Source organism: Emydura macquarii, unplaced genomic scaffold (assembly GCF_026122565.2).
Source record: "Emydura macquarii macquarii isolate MOO-44397 ecotype Brisbane River unplaced genomic scaffold, CSIRO-AGI_Emac_v2 contig_1390, whole genome shotgun sequence".
Taxonomy (NCBI): domain Eukaryota; kingdom Metazoa; phylum Chordata; order Testudines; family Chelidae; genus Emydura; species Emydura macquarii.
The window spans coordinates 22,284,307-22,300,796 of record NW_027131527.1 but is presented as its reverse complement, the minus strand read 5'-3'; the positions used below and the strand labels follow the sequence as shown (position 1 = coordinate 22,300,796).

The 16,490-nt window shown below is 35.8% G+C and overlaps 1 protein-coding gene across 2 annotated transcripts in view; it reads right to left on the bottom strand.

Annotated features, from left to right (window-relative positions):
• The window catches only part of MYOF (myoferlin), a 117,254-nt gene that overhangs the window by 40,451 nt on the left and 60,313 nt on the right, over nucleotides 1–16,490 (bottom strand). The window contains exons 16-24 of one of the 2 annotated variants that reach the window (XM_067552858.1): nucleotides 16,295–16,377; nucleotides 14,042–14,080; nucleotides 9,240–9,364; nucleotides 7,622–7,738; nucleotides 7,013–7,190; nucleotides 6,008–6,132; nucleotides 5,354–5,460; nucleotides 2,272–2,464; nucleotides 813–968 (exon numbers count right to left, since the gene is read on the bottom strand). In XM_067552858.1, the coding sequence (XP_067408959.1) occupies nucleotides 813–968; nucleotides 2,272–2,464; nucleotides 5,354–5,460; nucleotides 6,008–6,132; nucleotides 7,013–7,190; nucleotides 7,622–7,738; nucleotides 9,240–9,364; nucleotides 14,042–14,080; nucleotides 16,295–16,377 (1,123 nt within the window). The remainder of the gene's footprint in view (nucleotides 1–812; nucleotides 969–2,271; nucleotides 2,465–5,353; nucleotides 5,461–6,007; nucleotides 6,133–7,012; nucleotides 7,191–7,621; nucleotides 7,739–9,239; nucleotides 9,365–14,041; nucleotides 14,081–16,294; nucleotides 16,378–16,490) is intronic. The other variant, XM_067552859.1, reaches the window with a different exon arrangement.

The following is a 16,490-nucleotide window of genomic DNA, read 5'->3' as shown; positions in this document are numbered from 1 at the left end:
CCTTTTCTGGTTTAATTTATATCACTTTCAAAAAGACAAACTTAACCAGAAAAAGTCACTCTAATACTGGAATAAGGGTGTGCATCCAGAGAGTTATACTAGTATAATGATAACAGTCTAATTATACTGGTATAGCTATGCTGGGAAATATCCTCATATAAACAAGACATAAGTATTAGGGTCAGATTAACATCCAAAAGTTTAAATATTTATCTGCAGCTTCTCTGAATTACCCTAATCCCATCCAGTAAGAGTCTCTACCCACGACATCCCTCCACATGCCTGCTAGCAGCACCAACCCACACATTGACAGAACAACTGGATCACACTTCTGAGCTCTTGAATAAGGTTCTGAGCCATGGACCAGAAGTTGATTCTAATTCTCTCTTACAATGGACTTTCCCATCATGAGCCGGGTGCTGTTTTGGGGAAAGCATATGCAGTTTGCTGACCTCCCAGCTTGAGTCTTATCACTCCACCACTTCAGAATTCTTACACCTCTCCGGTGCTGCTGTCAGTCTGTGCCATACTATAAATCCTGCCAGCAGCAAGCTACTAGGCTGATGTCACCCACCCATGAGTTTTTCTGCCTTGTTTTGTAGAAAGTTGTACTAAAAATGCCTTTTCTCCATGCTATGGATTGGAGGGTACAGTATGGCCCTATGAATCTTAATGGAGGTACGTACGCCGTTCATGGAGTTAACTTTACATAAAATTAGCTAAAGGAAAAATTCCGATGTTAACAAAAATAGCACATTGTTTCTAAATTCAAGCTTTATTGTTTAAAGTTCCACAGTGATATATCACAGTACCTTTAGAAAGATGGTCTGGGTCTTTCCACAGTATTTACCAGATGCTTCAGGACTTGTGGTAGAATACAACACCTGGTGTGCAGGAATGCGGGCATAAGCTAGTCTCTTCTCCCCCCGGATCATCCAGATGATCACATCAGGCATACTGTTTTGTGACTGGTTTTTTTTTAAGGGGAAAAAAGAATCAAAACGATATTCTGCAGTTAGCAGAATTGCAAACTAATCCAGTGTTTGGAGAGCAAAACCAAAAAGCAGGCATCTTTCAGGGACTTATTTCAGACAAAACAGAAATATGGATTCATGATACTAATATATGGGAGGAATTATTCATTTGCAAATAAATGTTATGCTGTTCTGAAATGATAATTAGAAAAAAAATATCAGGTATCTGGAAAGCCAAATAATTCTTATAAAAAGATTTGACAAAAAGGTGGAGGTTTTCTAAGAACATTTTCAGTCACAGATGGTCTATAATGAATATGCTAGGTTAGATTCTTTGGCCCATTATGTCCCTTTTGTACTGCTCCACCAATGAGGAATTCTTGGCCTGCAAAGAGCTTAAAGTCAGTAGGATTTAAGTACACACTTAAAGGCTTTCCTGAATAAGGATGGACTTAGAATCATAGATTAGGGTTGGAAAGGACCTCAGGAGGTCATCTAGTCCAACCCCCTGCTCAAAGGACTTAAGGATATACTTAGGTGCTTTCCTAAATCAAGCCTTTAAAGATGAAATAATTACAACAAGAACTTTAGCAGATGCTAAGTATACAGCCTGCCTGCTCCATGCTGCCCCTTATACACATCCATTGAATGTGTGCTTATTGCAAGTCTCAAACTGGTTATCATGGTTTTTTATCAGTGATTTTTAAAATTAGCAATGGCAAAGAGAAGATGAATATCATTGGAGACGATATGAAAATAAATTAAAAGAGACTATGTGAGAACAGGGATTTATTATGGTCTAAAGTTAATCAAGAGATTAAAACAAATTAGAATAACTGGGTCTAAACCCAATTTAAATTGGATTCTATAGTTGCTGGCCCACAGAAATTCTGGATGCATTCTGGAGCCCACAAACCACTAAAGAAAAGTGCAATTCTGGGATGAAAGTAAAATATTCTCCCCCTTTAAGAGGACTCCAGATAGGCTCAGTAGGCAGACAGTGCTGGCCCTCTAAATTAGAATTAAGTCTTTAGGTCTTGCTATCTTTACCTAAAAAAATTCTCAATGAAGTCAATAGCAATGAAAAACTTTACATTAAAATACATTTAAAACACATTCCTGGAAAGAAGTATTTTTCACCTTCTGAATTTTAAAATTAAAGAAGAATGGATGAAGGTTTCTTTTAAGTACCGTGCAATATATCAGCTTGAAATTGCTATATATGCAGGCATCTTAGTTATTTTGCTGAAACTGTCTTTTTAAACCAGCTGAATCATATGTATTTTCAAGTACTGACCTCTTCAGTCAATTGCACTAATTTATCTAACCAGTCTTCAATTTCTGCCAAAGTGGCCTTCACATCGGTAGCTTCATTTCTCATCTTTATTGCTGCCTCTTGAATGAGTTTTAGGGACTTGAGGCGCAGTTTTTGGATCTGTGTGTCAAGGACTGTGACATTGGATTTGCCTTCTAAGAGGGGAAATGGTTTACTGAAAAGAGAAACAAAAACTTTTAATAATATACATCTTCCCTCTTAGCATCTAATTTCATTAAACAGATATTTGAGAAGCATTGCTATCATACTTAAAGAAAAAAATTAGACTAAGCCCTATAATATTATGTAACATCACTAGTATTTCCTCATGGCGACAAAAATAACAGAAATCCATCAGAATAGTGCTATAGTGTACAGTCCTGCAGACACTCCCTACTGGGACTCATGCTTACTACAGTTTAATCCCACTGAGTGCAGGCCTAGGCTTATAATAAGCACTACCATAATACAGCCTTATTTAGATGTAATTTCTTTTGCTACACTTTTCAGTTTTTCTACATATCACATTATTCTAGAACATTCATATCTAGGAATGGATTTCAAAGGTGAAATCAACAGTTTCAAACTACATTTAGGTTCCTTTCATTGACTGGAAGTTGAGAGTGCTCGGCAGTTCTGAAAGGTAAACCGCTTATTTAAGTATCTAGCTATGAAGTTAGGTATCTAAATTTGCATAAAAAATCCACTGCATAGAAATTGGTGAGTCATCAAAGTAGCTATAAGCAATTAATGTAACTGGGAAATAGTACAGCATCATACCCTGGGGAAAAAGTGATTGTACTGATTTGTTAAAGCAATAGATAACTTTTTCAGAGGTTTTAAAATGTATTCCTTTTATAGGAGCTCCTTGCCACTCAGTTCATTAAGGTGCATTTAATATGGCATTAGAAGAAGCTCTTTTTCACAGCATTTTCCTGAGCAGTTGGTGAGCATGAAAAGACTTACTACTTTCTGAACCATGTAAACAGAAACCAGGTGCTCACAAAATCTCTGACCCTGCAAAACCTTAACACCAGCTGTATTACATACTACCATAAGTAGTCCTGTTGCCTTGAATGTTATTATTTCACTCGGTAATAAGCATTTGTGGGATTGGGCCTAAATATAATAGAACTCAGGCTACACCAGCTACCTTCTGAAAGCTGCTTCAGATTTCAGGTTCATAAAGGGCCTTAAAGTCTGTTGCAGATTTCTATTCATCTAAAATATAATGTGCCAAGGAAAATTCTTTTACAATGTATGGAATTACATTTTCTTAATGCAATTCAAAAGTTTATTGTAGAGTCTTTGGTGACTGTCATGTACTATATGTTTGTTACAGTGCCTAGCACAATGGGACACTAACTACATAAGGCCCCTGGGTGTTAACCACAATAAAAATTTTAATAATGCATTTAATAAAGCTATAGGAATTGTTTGAAAGAAAATGTGTGTGCATGTGAGTGAGAGAGAGATTTTATATATATAAAAAGTGGATGTGCCCACACTTTTCATGTGGCTTTTATGACATGAGACTAGGGTTGACCCTATACAGTGTGCTGTCCTAAATGAATTTCAATATGTCAATATGTCTGCCATCCATTCTGTCCTGTCCTTATTAAACATTTTACTGGGTCATTAAATTTAATTTAGGAATTAAACTTCCTATTCCTGGTTTCTTGCCAAACTGTCTCTAGATCTATATTGTGCCAGCACTTTATGCTCTTTCCCTTCCCTTTCTTATGATTTTCTCTCCATTTGCTGTATATCCTGGTGAACGTTTTCCTCCCTTTTTATGTTTTCTCTCCAATTTTTCTAGACTAAAATTGTTCCCTCTTTTCCACTCTTCTTCTTCCTGTGTTTTATGTTGTTTTCTCATCCACTTTACCCATGATTTTTCAATCTCTCTCCTCCAGCTCAGTCTCTCTTCTCTCTCATACTGCCAATTAATATCTCTCTCCTTTCTTCTCCAATTCTCCCCCCCATTCCTCTCCTCATCCTTATTCTCCTCCAACATACTCCAGCACTGTCATCTATTGCTCTGTCTAAACACACACAACATATTGACTCACATTCATTCCTTTCCATCATAGAAACTTTTGAACAGATTTTTCATGTCCTGGTTCTCCGAGGAGAGACTGAGTTTTTCTCTCCCCTCCCCTTGGGTAGGCCAGGTAGAGAAGATTCTTCTCCCTCCTGGTGTAGTGTCTAACCAGGTTGAACAAGCTAAATTCCAACCACCTACTCAGCGTCAGCTCTGCTGGACCGCTTCTCAGTAAATACTGATTTGCTGGTGCTGTGATGTCACCCCTAAAAACTCAGCCCCTTGGAGAGAAGAGCAGGCTAGAATTTTCAAAGGAGTCTAATGGAGTTAGGCACCCAAATTCCATTGTCTTTCAATGGGATTTAAACACCTAATTTCTTCAGGCACTTTTGAAAATCTTAGTCTCTGAAGTTATGTCAAAACATGTGTAGCCACATAGATAATTGATGAATTTCAGCAACCAGGCACTAAACAGTATTTGCTTTCAGCAGTTTGATTTGCTTTCAGCATTTTGTCCTAATGTGTACAAAAAAAATATCCTTCAACTACATTTTTACAAACTGTCTGAGCTCATACAGAAGACACTGATATTCCAGATCAACAGAACATCCCTAGTAGGCAACAGCAGAATGTATAACGCCACAGAAACCAAATTACACTTTCAGAATGGGAGATTGCGAGTGTGATTGTGAATGTGTGGAGAGGACAAAGGGCTCTAAGCACCGACAATTTCAAGAATGGTCCTCTCAACAGATTCTTTTTTTTAAAAAGATGCTGTTTCATTATTGTTAATTATTAATGTAAAATAGAATGATAAAGGCAAGAGAAATGGGTTCTAAGGTGATTTTCACGCTGTCGTATTATCTTCATGGGCTTTGGGAATTTCAGTTTTCAGGCCATCTTATAAGCGTAACCAGTTCTGCAAGCACTGGAACTTGCCTGATGCCACAGCAAAAAAAAAAAAAAAACAGTGAATTTTTTGGGTAGCTCTAGAATGATGAGTTATCCAATAACGTTTACCTGGTATCTTCTACAAGTTCATCAATCAGCTTCAGCCATATCTCTGCCAAGCGGTTTTCAGAAACTTTAGCCTGTATTCCTGACTTTAGGGCAGCTATGTTGGATTGCTGGATGGTGTAAAGAAAAGGAACAGCACATATACACTTACATTCTGTTATTAGTTTTAATGTGAGTTTCACTCCTACACTCAGCAAAAAAAATATTTATTTTGTTTAAAAAACCCCCACAAAGACCATAAAGACATAATTCATATTTAATAGGCCTGATCCTGCACTCCTTGAAAAACTGCTGAGAAAGGAGTGCAGGATTAGGCCCAGTATGCTTAACAGTACATTATATTGCACCTACCTACCAATTAAAATGTACTTCTGTGGCCCTATGCATCCCTGCTGTATAGTTTACTCCTCCTTCTGGCAGGAACACCCTGCAGGAAGGGGGTTGTAACTTCAGTTCCCAGAATACAGACACAACTAACTCTGCTTTGGCAGCATTAATATGTCTATTCAGGAGAGCACAACGTGTGTCCCAGACTTTGGTTCCATAATTTCCTCTGAAAGCCCTCCTTTCCACCTCATCCCTAAATTTTAAATTCACAGAAATAATTTAGATGGAAAACATGAAAATAAAATTTAAAAAAGGTCCTGAGTCACTTACCAGTCTTTCAACCATGGTTAGGATTAGGTTCACGGGATCCAGTCTATGACTTATGTCCTCCCAAAAGGAAGTCAGTGTCACTACAGGCTTTGTGTTCACCCATGGCAAGTAATAGTAGTAGTTACCTGATGTGAAATGTTCATGTGTTAGAGTCGTTTTTATGGGTCTGAATGCATTCTTATTAAGCACTTGACATGTCATCCTTAGTTCCATTGAGCAGTCTCTTACTCTGTGAGTAGCTCCATTGATTTCAGTTGGCCCATTCAGACAGGCAGGATTCAGTGAGAAGGTGGCAGAATCCTGCCCTAATTTATCTAAAGGATTTATATTCTTCAGGTAAAGTAGTGCCCCTTGAAGAATAAGCATTTGAATGGAATCATTTAGAAAGCCAATAGGTATTTTTAATCATCTGATAACATTTTTACAATATTCTCTCTAGTAATTCACGTGTGAAAGTAGTTTTATATATATATATATATTCCTTGGAATAAAAATGTTTTAGAATCATTTTATGAGGGCAAAATTATTTGCTTTGTCAAGTAAATAAAAAAATTGAAAACAGCCTAAAATGTACAATAACTAAAAGTAAAAATTAAAAGTATTATATATTTGTTACTAATCAGTCTAATCTGTCTGCTTTTAAGATGCCAATCACCTTGTTGTCTAAGCACTGGATGCACAGGAAGTTCAAAAGGATATTTTCCTCTTTCATATCCCTAGTTTTTGTGTGCATGTGTTTATAATTTTTTTATTGACGCCCAGAGCCTGTTGACTTTAATGGGATTTGTATCAACCCCAAATTGGACAGATTTCATGTGTAGCTAACTACAATATATCAGAAGATATTAAGAGCAAATACAAATTACATATCACTTTCAGTTATATCTTCAGTATTGTTTCAACAAATCAAGGATGGTTGTGAATTTAAAATTTTAACAGTAAACAGATTTGTTTTCCAAAAGAAAATTCTGTATCTTTATAGCCACACTTTTGTAGCATACTTACCATCAAATACAGCCCGGCTGTACTGAGTTGTTGACGCCAAAGGCTTACAGGTGGTGTCAAACTTGTTTCCATAATTGCCAATGCTAACCTCAAACTGGATAGCCTCACCAATATCTTGCAGCATAGTAGCAGTATGAAACACAGCAGACAGGCTGAACTTTCGTCTGCGCTGATATCTCTGTAGAGTATTATAAGGTTTTTTTGTTTTAATTAATTAGTTGTATATAATGGTAAAGGGGTAGAAGAAAATAGCAGTATCTACATGGAAACAACATTTACCTTACTACTTTTACAAATTTCTATGAAACTCACACACACACATAAAATTCAAGTAAGCAAAGGAAAAAATAGGACTGTGTAATAAAATAATACATTTGAAATAGTAAAGATTTTTTAAATCACAATTCCAATACTGAGAGGAACGGAAAAGGTAATTTTTGTAGCCATATAATCAGTAGTTTTTGTGTGGAGGTTTCTGATTGTATTATCAATGAACTGAATAAACAAAGGATTTAATTATTGCAATTTTACTATGTCATGTAATTCTCCAAAAGGAGTAAAACTAAGCATTTCACATCTATTCATATTGACAAGTGGACGAGGAATTACCTCAACAACCAGTATATCATCACTGGAGATCGCCTCTATCTTTTTATTAACAGGTTTGCTGTCAAGTTCTGTAGATAATTCAACTAGGATTCTGCCTCTATAAGCAACTCCTTCCTCCTGTAAGACAATCACACAATTCTATATCTAATTGCTAATGAAACATACTCTTTTGCTGGCCAACAAAATTGGAGTTGGAAGCCTGGCTCCATTGAAGTTAATGGCAAATCTCCCATTCACTTTAATGGGGTCAGAATTGCACCAATATAGTAAATAAACTTACATATTTGAACAAATGTAAAATAATAATGGGCTTTAATTTCTATTATAAATGAAGAGCAAATATATTTAAGAAATAAGAAACAGTAAATTACAGCTGCAATATTTTTATGTATTTTATTCTGAACAGCATCAAAACGATTTGTATTAAACAAATATTATATATATGGATTTGTAGAGTAATTGAAAACTACTGCCCCTTATGCTGAAAAAGGTGCTGACAATGGGACATATATGCTGCAAGCATCAAACAGGTAATTAGTGCCCACTGGAGATCACATTGTCAGCCCAAGGTAGATAGGTTTTCCTATAAATTATATCCTTCAGCCTACATACAGTCATTAATCCTTCCAAAGTTGCATTTTAATCTTAAATGATCTGCAGAATCAGCTGCCTTCTGCTGAGGCTTTTCTATATTAGCTATTAGGATAGTGCGTCCCTCCTATTTTAAACAACTACAGAGCTTCAGCAGTAATACTGACTGCTGTGCAGAGAAAGCAATGGCCATGGTCCTCCCCACCTGCAGATATCTTGAGATCCATAAGGAAATCCCACAGCTCTTGGAGCATACAAGATGTCTGGAGAATTTGCAAGGGATCCCATGCCAGGATCACTATGCCATTGCACCTGGTCCCAAATCATTCTCGATGGTTGGCTGTAGTGTCAGTATTTTTACTTATATGAGAAAACCTCATTGGTTTGCCAAGGGATAATGTCAAAAGAGTGGCTACCCCCAGCCATGCCTAGTCATAATCCCCTTTCCAAAAACCCAGATGTCCAATTGGGCATAGCTTGTGTATATAGGCTCTGTGGATAGGAAGCAGGATGGTAGGATGAAACCATGTTGGCTCACACCTAGCTCTGTGGCAGATTTTGGAGATATTTTCTGTTCCTTTCATTCCATGTGTGGGGAAAATCTGGTGGATGATATATGGCATTTGAAGCATTTTTTCTTGGGAGTGGGCAGGGGACTCTGCCATCCAAACTTGCAGATGTATCAAGATCCATAGGAAAATCTCATTGATCTTGAGGCATCTGGGTAGAACAGGGCTCAGTGTCCCCCTCCCTCTGATCCCCAGCTCTCTTTCTCTTTAAAAACGTATATAAAATCTCTCTCTTTAAAAGGGTATATAAAATTGAAACTTCCACAAATGGAAAAAATATTCCTATTCTATTTATTAAGTAGTGACATCATCCTAAACATATGTTATTTTGCAAAAACAAAAATAAAAAAGTTCTTTCTTTACATTTATCTTAAACTTAATAATTAAAACACATTTATAGTTTACACTTACTGATAACAGTTGTTTTGAGCTGTTTGTATTATAAAAGGGAAACTAACCTTTCCAGAGTTTAGTTCATCATATGGATCCGGGAATCCAGTGTATTCTCTTGGGCTTCCATAAAGGTTTAGGTAACAGGGCCCAAATGTTGGTAAAAAGCCCACCTCTGTTTCCCCGGTGTTTACTAATAGGCAAACATCATCATTAGAAATTAACTAACCATCTTTTAGAGCTATGGAGCAGTGAACTTTAAATCCAGATGCAGTATAAAATAAATGTTAGATAGTAATTGTTAGTAAAGTAAGAACACTTTATTGTATGGGTGTATCCCAGTAATATGTATTTAAAATAACTATGGCTGTAAGGTTTTTAAATCAGATAATATTTTATGCAGTAAAAACCCCACAGAATGAATTGACCTTATGCTACATTCCCACCAACAAAATTTCATTTATGTGAAAGACCATACAATTTTAAAATAATGTAAAACTTTTAATGTCAAAACATCTTTTCACAAATAGATTAAACTGAATACCAGATACCACTGTCTTTCACTTAAATGTACCAAGGATTATATTCTAGCTAACCAGATACAATAAAGATGTACACAGTAGCTGGAAGGTTAGTGGTCAGCATCACAGAATATGCTAAATTAATCCTACTGTTTTTAGTGTGCTGCTGAAGTGGCTCATGTCTGTTAGTAGAAGGACTAGCAGAAAGAGAACTATTAAAGTATACCACAGTATATAACACTATTATGTAGCCTATTCACCATACCTGGATGAAGAACAGAATGTATTTTTTGTGCAAAATAGGGGGGAAAAGGAGGTTTGGGGGCACTAACCTAAAAAAGGTTTTCCATTATGCCACAATAATTAAAAGAACTGCTGTATTCTTAGGTCCCAATCCTGCTCCCATTGAAGTCAATGATGAAATTCCCATTGACTGAAATTGGAGCATAACTAGGCTTGGAAGGATTAGATTTTTATTAGTAAATGTCAATCATGTTTATTTTATCGTACCCTGAAAACTGACGAAAAAATATTTCCATCTATAATAGAAACATACAGATAGGCAAAGTCAGAAAGCTGCTGCTTGAGAACTTAGCTGTCAAAATCCAATGATTTAGACTTTTGAATTAGTCTTGTTACAAATGGACTAATAAATGAACAGTAAAAACAACTATGATCTGTTGACTGAAGGATATTTACTTTGTATATTTTGACATGTAATGTCGGCAATTTGTGTTTTAACAGTTTCTAAAGCTTTAACTTTTTGAATCTCAGCATCTACTGTCATTAAAAAGATATCTGATTCCCCCAACACATAATTTCTCATAACTGTGAAAATTTAAATAGAAAAAAATGCTTAAAACCCATACTTTTGCACAACTGTGAAAATGTAAATGTATGTCAATAGAAAAAATGTTTTAAAATAAACATCAATTTTATCCGTCAAAATTATAAAAAAAAAATTAAAATTGAATTTCTGCCATGACAGAATGCCTAGATTTCAATAATTTTTCCTGAGAAAGGAATGCACGATAAGACTCAAAATTTGCAACTTAGTCGCTCCCATTACTGCCTCTTTAGTGAAGGGATGCTCAGCCTGTATATTATGAACTCTTTTTGAGTGGACTCAAATTTTACTCAAGAGTGAAAGTCCACACGTTCACTTATTTTTCATAGATGAATGTTTGTTTGTTATTATTATTTTTGATCATTCTGAATACAGTACAATACAATTTCCATACCAATTTTACTGTAAAGCTAAAAACCAAAAATGAATCCATAAGGATTTGTCATTTTCTTAATCAAAATGGCCAAAATAATTTAAATCCTTTTGTTTTAAAGTATGGGTTTAGAATATGTGTGCCAAACCCCAGTGCTATTTCAAAGCACCATGCTACAAAGACAAGAAAAGGTGTTTCTAATTTACATTTACAGTTCCTTACCTATATCAATATTACCTCTCTAATTTGAGTACTGCTCTAATTTTTTAAAATTTTATGTTTTGTATAAAAAGCATTTCTAGATAATCGTATTACTCATCTTATTCCTATTACCATTTGGTTTTGTACGTATGTACTGCAACATGAATTATAGTCAGGCTTGAATTTATTGAATTAAACAGGATACTGATTAAACTGAAACGGCTGTAAAGGGAAGCAGGCTTTTGTTCTCTAATTAGCTCTGGATTTAAGGGAGTTAATTGTGCCTTTATGCAACATTTGAATATATCCCCTAAAAGTGCTCTTAAGGTTATTGGTAGATGAACATATAAATAGTACAAAGAAAATTAGAAATAAGTCAGCCACATACATGCGGAGAAATCCTCCACTTTTGGAGCTGTGCTTGAGTCGGGGCAAGATTCTGAACTCCCTTCAGCTTTACCATGGAGTACCTCCATTGTCTTTAATGGAGGTATTCCTCATCTGTACTGGAGTAAATGAGATCGGAATTAGGCTCCAGATCTTTCATCAACACCTATCAGTTTTCTCAGAAACTACTTTGCGCAATCTGTAGCACAAAATGATGGATTTACCGTTAGGATAAAGACAGAGGAATGTGAAGATAAAGAGGTAAATCATGCAAGTCTTTCACTGACCCTCACTGACTTATGAGCAATATGTAAAGCTAGATGGATAATAAGAGGAAATATGAATGTCCTGATGTTTCTTATTGGCAAAACAAATGCAGTTGTGTCAACGTTGCAGAATGTAAAATAAAGGATGGTGGTTCTGTGCCTTGTGATTTATCAGCTTCCAGGATAGTAAACGTTGTCCATTTTGTCAATGTTTTGAGTGGTTCAGATTCTCTCATGTCTACACTATATAGAGACTGGATGGGGCCACATGACTCCTAAATGCTTTTTCAGTTTAATATTCATCTGGATAGCTCATGTTACATTCAGATTATGTAGCTGTTTTCTTTTTAGTTGGATTTGGACCACAGAGAGATTCAGTAATAGGTCTTTATATTACATTAAATGAATTTACTGTTGGGAAAAAAAATCTGGAACTGACTTGATGACCTTTTTATGTAGGAATAATTGAGCATAAGGAAAGGTAATTAAGTGCCCCAGCTCTTCTTATGTATAAAGTCCTCAGAGTTCATTGTGGTTGCACAGATGTAACTGAAGACAGAATTTGGCCCATATTTACATCTTTCCTGACAATGGAATACTACTATAATCTAATTTGAGCATTGACTTTTGCCCTGATTGTTGCAGATGTACAGGGATAATGTTGTTGGGAAAGATTAATGGTAAACGCATGGTCCTGTAAAAATTTGTATATTGCTGATATATAAGGTCCAACTTAACTTGCGATATTGTAGAAATTGCAGATTCAGCAATCCTAGGTTCTGCTGCAGTTTTGACAGTGGGAGCTCTGGCCACCCTAGGACAGAGAGCAGGAGCCTCCACTGTCAACCCTGTGTAGACGCTGTAAGCAGCCGGCAGCTACTGTCAGCCCTCGGCAGCTGACAGTGGAAAAATCACAGAAAAGTAATAATGGACTTTATTTTTTCATTATTACTTTTCTGCAATTTTCCATGGCTGGTCTGCAATTCAGCCACAATTTTTTGATAATCCTCCCGCAATTCAAGTAGGGTCTTATTTATATATATTCTATATAGTGCTAAAATGAGTTTGCTTCAGCAAACTAATCACCTATATTTGGGGAAATGAAGCACCTGGTTTTCTAAATGAATGTCTCTACAGTCATAATTTTGGTTAACATTGTGGATGCTCTGTATTTTAAAATTGAATGGAAGCAGCGTAAATCTTTAGTGTGGAGAAAATTCAGCTCTGTGCAAAGGGCTAAAAGCATCCAGACTTAAGGTGAGAAATTTTAGCTGGAGTAGAAACTTTTCTTTCAATCCTTTGTTTCTTCTGCCTTACATCTTAATACCACTGCAATCATCTTCCACTGATTGCTAAATGACCCAGGTACACTTGCCTCTGATATTAGAAGCAAACATAGGAGTAATAATAAAAACACCCCTTCTTTCTAAAAATAGATTTCTATATTGAATTAATATGTCTGCTGCATGCTGTTGCTAAGTTCAAACGGAAGCGCATTTGTAAAGAAATCAATGTTGTTTTTTTTAAAGGAGGTATGTTTAAAGAGCTGATTATCACAGATGCTTGAAAGTGCTTCAGAAAAATGATTTCAGCTTTTATTCATTATTATCCTATTTTTCATTAAGCCATGCTTGGTGAGCTATGCTGCACTTCTGGATCTCAGATAAGAAAACAAAGCATTTGGGTGGATAAATTTATTAACATTCAGCTACATTTCAACAGTATTTAAATTTAATCTGCATTTATTGAATAAAAATAAATGCAATTTTAACTTAATGATTTTCAGAAACAACTCTAGCAAAGACCAATTTGTCCATAGTTAGAGTAAGTCTGGTTTCATTTTTTGGACCTATTTATCCACCCAATTAAGCATAAGCAAAACAGCTGTGAAATCTTTTAGGCAGTTATTTATTTATAGGGAGTTCTGCAGCAGCACACATGATTGAGCCTTTCATCACTAACTGAAGAATTGCAAGCCATTTGTCAAAGTGGTTAATAACTGAAACAACTACATGCTTAGCTCTAAACTGCATCCCCACACATCAGCCAAACAGGAATATTTGCAAACCAGTTCCAGTGCCAAAACTGATTTAAATGGTAAAATCATATTTAATAGTCTCCAAATGTAGCATTTTATCCTTTAAAATATTTTTTAAATCACTAGCTTTAATTAAAAAAAAAAAAAGTTTTAAAAACAGCTTCGTTTTGTTTTGAGACGACATTACTCAGCTTGGGCACTGGACAGCAAAATCAAATTACAGACCAAGATATAAACCTTCATATGTTGAAGCCCCAGTTCCCGAAGATGAAAATTCTACATTATGAAAAGACAACAGGTTACATGACAAGAAATTATAGAACTTAAAAATTAAACATGTCAAAGTGCAATCTGCTTTAAAACTAAATCAAAGCTGAAGTGAACTCTGTAGTGGCCTGGAGTTTTGCTGCTTGAATAAAATGGGGTGTGGTATTTCCCTAGTTTTATACATTCTAAACAGAGAAAGACATGCCTAGCGCTGACATCAAAATACAATTTTGTGGTCTGTCAGTTTCAGTAGCTTTGTATGAGCCCCACATATAAGATTTTTATTTAAATACTTTTAACTACCATCTTAAAAACTAAAATAATACAAACTAGTTTTTTGGTTTTTGTTTAAAGCTACAGTGCTTTTCATTTAAGGAAACAACCATGCTACAGATTGCATATTAGCATACTTTCATTTACTGGAATAATTAGACTAGCTCTAATCAGTTGGCCTCTTGGAACCCAATCCTGCACCCTTGAAATCAGTGGGAGTTTTGCCATTGACCACAAGGGGAGAAGAGTTGGGATCTTATATTGAAGATCTGACACTGGAATAGCAATTTTCAGAAGAGATGGTAATCTGAGCAAGACTTTCCAGTAACTAAACACCCAGATTTCAAATCAGAAACACAGAAGAAATTAAATAACTTTGTAACAGAGGAGAAGGCAGAACAATCATAAGCCCTGATCCTGCAAAGATTTCTGCATAGGTTTAACTTTATGGTTCTCAAACCAGTAGTAGTTCTCCACATGTATGTAGTTAAATACATGCTCAAGTCTTGGGGCCAATATAATTTTGTTTCTTAAAACTATTTATCTGGCAGCTTATTTCTGGACAAGCAGGGCCGTTCTTAGACAACAACTATATGGATGTTTCATTACGTACATCAGAGAAAAATACTAATTCAAATTATGGAAATTATTTGGGGCCAGCTTCCTTCAGGCTAACTCACCTTACTTGTTACAGTAGGCAGCTATATAAATATCAAGCATGATTTACTGTGAACTATTCTATGGGGACAGTTAATATGCTGTAAAACTTTTATGACAAAACACTTGGCAGGGAGTTGGCCCACCTATAAATGGGATCCTGCTATCAGAAGAATATGAAATTAATTATATATCAATCATTAGGTTAGACTATATTGAAATAGTTATAAACATAGCATAACAGAAACAGGAAGGAAATCTCAATTTTGTCTTTCCTTAACTATCAATGGGAAGAATAATCCTGTTGGAGTATATATTTCTTGCAATATTTCAATAAGTTCACAGATCACACAAGCCCTAAGAGAGAAAATATCTCAGGAGGATGGGAACCCTGCCTACCTAGATTAGTTTTCTTGCAGCCATCATCAGTTCAGCTTTTTCGTTTTCCCAGTAAGTAGCAGAGTCAGTTGACTGAACTGAATGAAAAGCTTTGACCTATGCTTGGGCCCACTTCAACAAATAATTTAATTGAAAACTATCAAATGAATCCAGTGATTTGGGGTTTAGATGGGCTGAGGTAATGAAATACAGAGCCCGTCTCTTTTAGATCACTGGTCTGAGTAGTAACCAAGAGAGTCGTTGCCATTTGACCACAAGTTTAGTGGCATAGGTGAAATGAGTTGGTGATCTCAGACCACTTCTTACCAGATTGGTGTTCACATCACAACTGGCATCTTATAGGCAGTCTCATCAGGAAGACTGGCTATTCCTCTCTTGACTTTAGACTGTTTCTCCAAAACCAGGGTTTGAGCACAGTGACAAAGAAGGGAAGGGCAAGGTCACGTTTGCTAGCTCCCCATCCCATACTGGTTCTGAAATAGTGAACTTCAGATTGGCCCCTTTCATAAACACCGCAGGCACTAAAAACATCTTGTAGCACTCTGGACTATGATGACTGAAGTGTCATCAGTTATGTGGAGTTTGAAATATTCATTAATATTTTCTATATGTATCAGAAAACTGAGTTTTGAATTATCTAGTATATACAGAATACTTTCTCAATTTTGTGAACTAAATACTAATACTTCAGCACCATAAGATTTTTTTAAAAGTAAAGTTACTGTTCTGGAAAGTGGCCAATTTGAAAGCACTAAAAACAGAAGTTCTTCTTTTAGCCACAGAACTGGTATAACACAGGGAAATCCAGCAAAACAAACTTCCCTACACTCTCTTGCTATTTCTCTTACATACACAGAAAGTACTTGCTGAATTGTGTGATACTGAATAACTCACCTTCTACTTCTCCACCAGATGCAGCAATTTTGGAGAGACTTAAATATGTTGTTCCAACTACATCATTTTTTGTAAGACGATCCCTGTATGAAATGTAAGATTGTAATTAAATGCAACACTGGTCATCCTACAAATGACTAAATGTATTTATAGTATATATATGATTAGACCACCTGGCATGTTTTATTAAGAAAAC